Source organism: Oncorhynchus mykiss, chromosome 19 (assembly GCF_057628025.1).
Source record: "Oncorhynchus mykiss isolate SJ-2025 chromosome 19, ASM5762802v1, whole genome shotgun sequence".
In the NCBI taxonomy this organism is placed as follows: Eukaryota; Metazoa; Chordata; class Actinopteri; order Salmoniformes; family Salmonidae; genus Oncorhynchus; species Oncorhynchus mykiss.
This window is the reverse complement of record NC_143040.1, coordinates 50,091,451-50,100,600: the sequence shown is the minus strand read 5'-3', so window position 1 is coordinate 50,100,600 and position 9,150 is coordinate 50,091,451. Positions and strand designations below refer to the sequence as shown.

General features: G+C 42.6%; 1 protein-coding gene across 2 annotated transcripts in view; it reads left to right on the top strand.

Annotated features, from left to right (window-relative positions):
• Positions 1-592: 592 nt before the first annotated feature.
• The window catches only part of LOC110497861 (inositol-tetrakisphosphate 1-kinase), a 39,496-nt gene continuing 30,938 nt past the window's right edge, over positions 593-9,150 (top strand). The window contains exons 1-2 of one of the 2 annotated variants that reach the window (XM_021574296.3): positions 593-895; positions 1,424-1,612. In XM_021574296.3, coding sequence (XP_021429971.1) covers positions 1,518-1,612 — 95 coding nt within the window. In that variant the 5' untranslated portion in view covers positions 593-895; positions 1,424-1,517. Of the gene's footprint in view, positions 951-1,423; positions 1,613-9,150 lie in introns of both variants that reach the window. The other variant, XM_021574295.3, reaches the window with a different exon arrangement.

Below are 9,150 nucleotides of genomic sequence, written 5' to 3'. Positions count from 1 at the left end.
CAAAATTCAGAAGGACAGACAGGGTCTCCTCAGTCTCGTACTCGCCAGTGGGTCTTTGTCACACCGAACAGTGTGCATCCCAGACACTGGGGATCCTCAACTTCAGTTGATCCACCTCAACACTCAACGTCACCCCAGTTATCACTCCTTTCAGCAGGGCTCTGCTCCGGAGAGCAAAGCAGGACACATCTATCGTCCGAGTCACAAAATATGTAGCGCCCTCGCCCTCTGGGCAGCAGACACACAACAAATCAGGACTGAGTTTGGTAAACTCTGCTTGAGGACTTCTGAGACAAAACCAACTTCAACATTCAAAATATTTTACCAGCAGATGGCGCAATGGTAGTTCCTAGAAACATTCACCAGTTTGAATGATAATGTGTTCCTTCTGTATCATTAGGTTTAAAGGCAGGTGTTAGGGGGAGTTGAGGCATACAGTTCGAATATGTTGTGTTTCATTTCAAAAGTGTAGTTGTTTTTTCAGATGAAGTAAAAACATTTTTTTAATGGAATCCACACATTTTACCAGAAAAATAAGACCACGTTCCCTTTAAGGGTTAAGTATTTATTGCTGCCACATAGGGGAGCTGTTGTTTAAACTGACGTCAAAGACATTACAGTATGGCTTTGAAGCTGTGCTGACGTGCTTTTATTTTCTAATGAGGGTGAAAAACTCTGCCCTGTTTGACAGCAAGGTAGCTAGCGGTATGCATACTTGTTTAGGGGGTACGCGCTAGGGCTACTTAAATGAGCACGACTCGAGAGTGTGTGTGTACTGTCAGTTAGGGTCCAATTTCGACCAGTCTAGATTGAAGAGAAGACCTCCGCGCAGTCATAACAACTTCAGCTTCAACATCCAGCGGAACGGAGAATGGACAGCTATCAGGCTAGCTAGGTGGCTATCCTTACTAGGACAACGACATTTAGGGAGGAAATGTGCTAGCTAGCTGGTAGCTATACATTTTATTGAACTTCTGATATTTATTAGCTGTGCATTTCTGCTTCTCCTCGAGCTTTGTCATTATGCTCGAGAATGTTTCCAGAAACCAACTTGTATAGCTAGCTATGTATATTATTAGTAATAATTTGGTTTATGTTGTGGCGCATCTGTAGAAATTAGTCTATTTTCGGGAAATGCAGCTAGCCAATCAGGGGGGGGAAGACGATTTATCTACGGGACACATTTGTTTTATCTGGTTAACATTAATGTAGGTAGCTAATAGGTATTTGACATTAAGTAAAGTTGGCTGTATAGTTAACGTACGCTAGCACTGTCATAAACGGAATATTGTTGTTATGGCTGACTAACGTTAGTTTGCTAGCGAACTAAAGTAGTTGGAAGATTTGAGGAGAACCAACCTATCTGGTTTCCTCACATAATACGAAATGCTAGCTAGCTAAGTAATTCATCCCTTCCCTCTAGGTTCGTGTGAGACGACGGTTTCCTGTTTTCCAGGTTGAATCGACAGTAACTGTTAACATCTGGATTAAGAACATACGTTAGGTGAGGTGGAGAGATGCAGACTTTTTTGAAAGGCAGGAGAGTGGGCTACTGGCTCAGCGAGAAGAAGATGAAGAAGCTGAATTTTCAGGCCTTCGCTGATTTGTGCAGGTATGTGGTGAGAACACTGCTGCTACTGGTGGTTACATTTTCAGTCCACTGTACAGTAGTTAGTCGTGATGCGATATAGACAGCACTATTGAAGAGATGCAGTGTAGCTACAGTATGTAGCTATTTGTTACACGTATCCAGTCTCGAAAATATGGCTAGGTAATCATCTCTTTAACTGTGACCAATGTCCACTCCATTTAATGGCCTCAAGAACCAAGAATTTATCCATCTTTTCTTAACTGATATATTTTGGAATACACATTTTGACGAGGCTATGACAAATTATGTGGTCTGTAGAGAACACTTTACTTGCTTACATTGGGTAGGCTAAACCCCAGAATCTGTGGTAGATTTCACACACATTCAAATAATGGAACCAACGTGAGCTCGAGCTCAATTTGCATCTATCATGTAACTGTTTCTGGGCCATGTTAATTTCTCAATGTCTCTGAGTAGACAGCCTTTTTATATATGAAACAGAATTACAGTGATTGACATAACAGGGTTTCCCTATTGCCTTGTGCAAGCAGTTTCTCATTGGGCAGGTGATTTGTTGTTACTGGCAATAACCAAAATGCAAATAACTCTCTTTTTTCTTGTTCCTTCCCAGTGTAAAGTTGAAACTGATGCATTTACATTTTTGGGGCAAGTGCTTATAAAGTATTCAGACCCTTTGACTTTGTCCACATTTTGTTATGTTACAGCCTTACTCTGAAATGGATTAAAACTTTTTTATCCTCAGCAATCTACACACAATACCCCATAATGACAAAGCGAAATCAGGTTTTTAGAAAAACAAAAATACCTTACTTACACAAGTATTCAGAACCTTTACTATGAGATGCAAAATTGAGATCAGGTGCATCCTGTTTCCATTGATCATCCTTGAGACATGAAAGGGAAAGGCCTGTCTAAGGTTCCACAGTTGACAGTGCATGTCAGAGCAAAAACCAAGCCATGAGGTCGAAGGAATTGTCCGTAGAGCGCAGACATTTTTTATTTAACCTTTATTTAACCAGTTAGGCCAGTTGAGAACACGTTCTCATTTACAACTGCAACCTGGCCAAGATGAAGCAAAGCAGTGCAACAAAAAACAACAGTTACACATGGGATTAACAGAAGTACAGTCAATAGCAATACAAAAATCTATATACAGTGTGTGCAAATGGAGTAAGGAGGTAAGGCAATAAATAGGCCATAGTAGCGAAATAATTACAATTCAGCAAATTAACACGAGTGATAGATGTGCAGATGATCATGTGCAAGTAGAAATACTGGTGTGCAAAAAAGTTAATAAAAACTATGGGGATGAGGTAGGTAGCTGGATGGCCTATTTACAGATGGGCTGTGTGCAGCGATCGGTGAGCTGCTCAGATAGCTGATGCTTAAAGTTAGTGAGGGAGAGAAGTCTCCAACTTCATCTATTTTTGCACATCGTTCCAGTCATTGGCAGCAGAGAACTGGAAGGAAAGGCGGCCAAAGGAGGTGTTTGCTTTGGGGATGACCAGTGAGATATTCCTGCTGGAGCGCGTGCTATGGGTGGGTGTTATGGTGACCAGTGAGCTGAGAAGGCGGCGCTTTACCTAGCAATGACTTATAGGTGACCTGGAGCCAGTGGGTCTGGTGACGAATATGTTGTGAGGGCCAGCCGACGAGAGGATACAGGTTGCAGTGGTCGGTGTATGGGGCTTTGGTGACAAAACGGCTGGCACTGCATCCAGTTTGCTGAGTGGAGTTTTGGTTGCTATTTTGTAAATGACATCGCAGAAGTCTAGGATCGGTAGGATAGTCAGTTTAATTAACGAGGGTGTGTTTGGCAGCGTGAGTGAAGGAGGCTTTGTTGCGAAATAGGAAGCCGACTCTAGATTTCATTTTGGTTTGTAGATGCTTAATGTCTGGAAGGAGAGTTTACAGTCTAACCAGACACCTAGAATATGTGGACAACTACAAATACCTAAGTCAGAACCTTCCAGAGTTTTGATGTTGGGTGGGTGGGTTCTGGCAGCAATCGGTTGAACATGCATTTAGTGTTACTTGCATTTAAGAGCAGTTGGAGGCCACGGAAAGAGTGTTGTATGGCATTGAAGCTCGTCTGGAGGTTTGTTAACACAGCGTCCAAAGAAGGGCCAGATGTATCATGAATGGTGTTGTCTGCGTAGAGGTGGATCAAGGAATCACCCGCAGCAAGAGCAACATTGATGTATACAGAGAAAAGGGTTGGTCTGAGAGTTGAACCCTGTGATCCCCCCCCCCCCCTTAGATACTGCCAGAGGCCCTCCGATTTGACACGCTGAACTGTCTGAGAAGTAGTTGGTGAACCAGGCGAGGCAGTCATTTGACAAACCAAGGGCGGCATGGTAGTCTAGTGGTTAGAGTGTTGGACTAGTAACCGGAAGGTTGCAAGTTTAAACCCCCAAGGTACAAATCGGTCGTTCTGAACAGGCTGTTCCTAGACCGTCTTTGAAAATAAGAATTTGTTCTTAAGTAACTGACTTGCCTAGTTAAATAAAGGAAGAAAAAAAAATAATAATTTAAAAGGCTGTTGAGTCTGTCAATAAGAATACGGTGATTGCCAGAGTCAAAAGCCTTGGCCAGGTCGACGAAGATGGCTGCATCTTTTATCGATGGTTGTTATATCGTTTAGTACCTTGAGCGTGGCTGAGGTGCACCCGTGACCAGCTCGGAAACCGGATTGCACAGCGGAGAAGTTATGGTGGGAATCGAAATGGTCAGTGATCTATTTGTTAACTTGGCTTTTGAAGACTTTAGATAGTCTAGACCCAAACTGTTACAGACCTATATCCATCCTGCCCTGTCTGTCTACCCCTTTGAAGAGGGGGATGACCGCGGCAGCTTTCCAATCTTTGGGGATCTCAAATGATACGAGAGGTTGGCCAGACTAGTAATAGGGGTTGCAACAATGGTGGTGGATAATTTTAGAAAGAGAGCGTCCAGATTGTCTAGCCCAGCTGATAGGTACGGGTCCAGATTTTGAAGCCTTTTCACAATATCAGCTATCTGGATTAGGGTGAAGGAGAAGCTGGGGAGGCTTGGGCAAGTAGCTGCGGGGGGTGCGGAGCTGTTGGTTGGGTTAGCCAGAAAGAAAGCATGGGCAGCCGTGGAGATATGCTTATTGACATTTTCGATTCATCAGTGGTGACAGTGTTTCCTAGCCTCAGTGCAGTGGGCAGCTGGGAGGAGGTGCTCTAATTCTCCATGGACTTTACAGTGTCCCAGAACCTTTTGGAGTTAGAGCTGCAGGATGCAAATTTCTGTTTGCAAAAGCTAGCCTTTGCTTTCCTAACTGACTGTGTGTATTGGTTCCTGACTTCCCTGAAAAGTTGCATATCGCGTAGTCTATTCCATGCTAGTGCAGTACGCCACATTATGTTTTTGTGCTGGTTGAGGGCAGTCCGGTATGGAGTGACCCAACAAGGGCTATATCTTTTGTTCTACATTTTGAGGGGCATACTTATTTAAGATGGTGAGGAAATGACTTGAAGCATAGTTAATTAGACCTTTGATTGGTCTCCTGTGATGTGATAATTGCTCTCTGCGTGATGCTGAGTTCTGTATGTGTGGGCACAAGAGTTGTGGCACACTAGTGTGGAGGAGGCTCTCACCATTACTGTTTGAGTCCTCATTGAGAGAAATGTATGAATTTGTCTAGTCTAATGATTTCACTGAAAAAAAGATGACCAGAGAGGTTGTGGTGAATGTAGGCCTTAAGTATTACACCAGCGGGGGGGGGGGGAGCAATTGTTTGTTGTGTATTTGTATTTATTATCGATCCCCAATAGCTACTGCCAAGGCAGCAGCTACTCTTCCTGGGGTCCAGCACAATTAAGGCAGTTAAAACATTTGAAAAACAACATTGCAATACATTCACAACTGATTTCACAACACATTAAGTGTGTGCCTTCAGGCCACTACTCTACTACCACACATACGTGTGTGTGTGTGTAAGATGTGGGTGCGTATGTGGGTGCGGTTTGTGGCTCCAGGTGCCTCTCTTATAACATGGGTGTGTTAGGTTTGTGAAACCTGAGCAACTGGAATTTGGAAAAGAGGCTTTACTAAAGCACCTAGTAGGTGTATGTGCAATGTGCTTGACTCTCGAGTAGAGGGAGATGGTATCTCTTACCTTACATTGTGCCTTGCTGTATCAGTCTCCAGCAGAGTGAATGGTTATATAAGGCGATGTAAAGTGGGGCAGGGATTGCATTGGATTTCCTCAGCAGAACTGACTGTAAACCCTGCCTGCTGATGGCTAAATAGTGCTGTATTTGGTATCAACAAGCAGGGATGGGACCCACAACACTCAGGCAAACTGGCTTTAATCAATCGTTTCTCTCTGTTGCCTGTGTTTTAGGAGTGTCACACTCAGCCCGTGTGAAAACACCTAAAGGGCAGACGATGTGAAATGACCAAAAACCATTCAACTAGGGCAGGTCTGTGTGTTAGGTAAGATATTTTTTCAGAGTGGATTCTCTCTGCTGATGGCAGTGGTGAGTGATTTTCACCTTGCCAAGGGAGCTGTTGACTCAAGGCAACCTGATTGAGCCAGCACAGATTATGACAATGTAATCCTCCAGATATTTTAAATCTCTTCATAACCCTCCAACCAAATGACTCCCTCTGGAGGATGGCTCGGCGTGTAGTATGTAGGTTATAGGGTGGTTAGTGATGGGTTTGAACAATCAAATCTTCTGTGTTTTGCCTACTCTTGGAAAATATAATTAAGGAATAGGGATGGGCATTTTTAAATGATTTTAAGTATTCATATAGTATCTTTTTATTTTTTATTTTAAGATGGTTTAAATCTTGTTTTTAAAAAAGACGGTGCGATGCTCTGTCTCTCAGTCTATGGCAAGGAGATGGGGATAGAAAGTAGCCAAACTGACTCGCAAGTTAGACAAACTTGTTGCAGCCATAAGTTACCATCTGTTAGTGCCGGTCTTGACTGCTTCAAATTGTTGTAAAGAAGCTAGCTACAGTAGCCAGCCAACTAACTATCTAGCTAAAGTAGCAAGGCTAATTGAGGCTATTTTGCTGCGCTCTGTCCAATGTCTACATCTCCATTCATATGAAAAAACCACCTACTTGTTGGTTGATCATTTAGCCAATGTAATTCTGTCATTTTAATTACATTTTGCATTGATTTAGAAATCTCCCACCTCACTTGCTACACATGGACTATAGTCACTTTTCTTTGACCGACATTAAGAAGCTACACGTGAAACGGATTTGTTTTTAAAAAAAATGGGGGGCACTGTCATTTAAACTGTTTAACGTTTCAAATGTAATGGTCTATACTTGTAGGCTATGTTGCATAGATAATTTGATTACATTTTTGACTAAATGCTAACGTGCATTTAGCTATTGGAATAACCGTGCCCATCCCTTTTTGAAGGGGGTGTCATTTCGCCTAGTACTAAGTAGCAGGTTATTCCTTGCTGTAACATGTACTCCACTTGTCACCTATTTTACTGCACTAAGGTCAAAGGTTTGTTTGGAGTGTGCCTGTGTGCATGGTGCCATTGGCCTAACACACACACACACACCATGATTTCTAGCTGTAGGTTATATTGCTGTCAATAGTCTGAAGTATCATTTCAGTTTCACAAAGAGAAAATATGTCCACTATAGTAGGACTTCCTTTCTGATTGCATTATGTGGTCACTAGGGATGTAACAATTCACCCATAGGCATTGGTCCCTGGTTCAAATGTTTAAGATGAGTGCATCAGTCTGGGAGTCCAAACTGATCCAAATGCAACATGCATTGGTAAGAAAGCAGAATTCAAACGTTATGAATTGCCGGCTCAGTAAAATGTTTTACTCATATAATACATTTTTATGCCTTACTCCGAAAATACCTAATCTTGTGACAATTGTCATCTCCTTCTGTGTCTAACTAAGCATGTAATTATGTTTAGTCATCAGAAAGCCCGGTCTCATTGAGGCCGCTAATCACCATTAAAATCTACAGCTCTGTGGAAGATGCCATCTCTCTTCCGTGTTTGCGTTTGGACCTCATGCTTTCATAATGAGGAAATATCTGATCTAGACAACTGCTCCCATAGAACCAGCAGGTTTCTACATGTCCCATCCCTCTCACTGCCTTGACAGATTTCTAAGAAGCTTGAACAGCTTCTATTGAAACAAAAATACCCTCAAGCATTCTGACATGGTGCCCACTGAAAGTTCACTGTTTTTCCACATACCCTAGCTTAGTGTTCATTCCGTCCTCCATCCATATTTGTCTGTATGTTCAGATGAGTAGGGCCTGCATGTGCTCACTACTTGATGACCTCTAACATTTGTTTTGATCACTGTGTTTTTATAGTATGGAAAACACTCAAACTTGAACTCAGCCCCTTAAGGCCATTTCATACTGCTTTTGTCTTAGCTCCAGGCTGTCTTAGCTCCAGGCTGTCTTAGCTCCAGGCTGTCTTAGCCCCCCTAGACTAAGCTTTAGCCCTGGGCTAAAGATTCACACTTGTATTCCAAAGCCCTGGGACAATGGACAAACACATGTGACCAACATTCTATATCTGACATGCAACCAATGTTATAAACAAGACATTTATTAACACACTAGTGTGTTAAATGTTGCTTCTAGCCTAGCATTTGACTTCCAACAGTCATGGTTTGTATAAACCTTGCTGTTTTCCTGTCGGCATCCTCGTAAACAATGTTTCACTTTTGAAACTCTATCACGCGAATGCTGTGAACGAATGAGACCTCAACTTTTCTGATTCAGGGGAAGTAATGCAACACAATTACTGTCATGGATATATGCAATTAAATGTCAATAGAAATCTATGAAAACAGAAATTGAGTTTTCTACCATTCCAGCTGTGGAGTTAGCCAAGTAAAGCTACTAAGTGAAGACTTTAGCCAGCCTGCATTGCAACCATTTTTGTTTGGCCTAGCAAACAATGTTTTTGGATTAAATAGTTTGAAATTACTTATGCTTTTATGCGCATTATTTTCACATGTCAGTTAAGTGAATGTGCCACTTGTGATTGGGCAGTCTACGCATTGCTCTTGACCCCGTTTCACACGTAATATTTTGGCACTGTTTCTGGGGCTAACCCCAAAGTCTGTGCGAACCCTGCTCTGGTGCAGGGCCAGCTAGCCCTGGGTTAAGGTTGGTGCTAGCTGACTTTAGAATGTGCAAGTATGAACACTCGCTTAGCCCTGGGCTAAGCTCTCCCTTAGCTCAGGGCTAAGCTCTCCCTTAGCTCAGGGCTAAGGACACTCTTAAACCTGAGCTAAGGTGCAGTGTGAACGGCCTTTATACTACTTCTGTTTGTTTGGGCAGACTGGGGTGGATATGAAAGACCGTCAAGTCCTTCAGTGGTCGTCGGACAGCATTGTGGTTTATTACGTTAGAGCAGCTGGATGTCTCTTACACAAACGCTACTAAGGACTTCGCTCTTGTAGGTTGGTGCGTTGCCAAGCAACCCTTCCTTTTTTATTTATTTATTTATTTATACCGAAAGCTCCATCGCTGTGTCTTTGAAAAGTAAA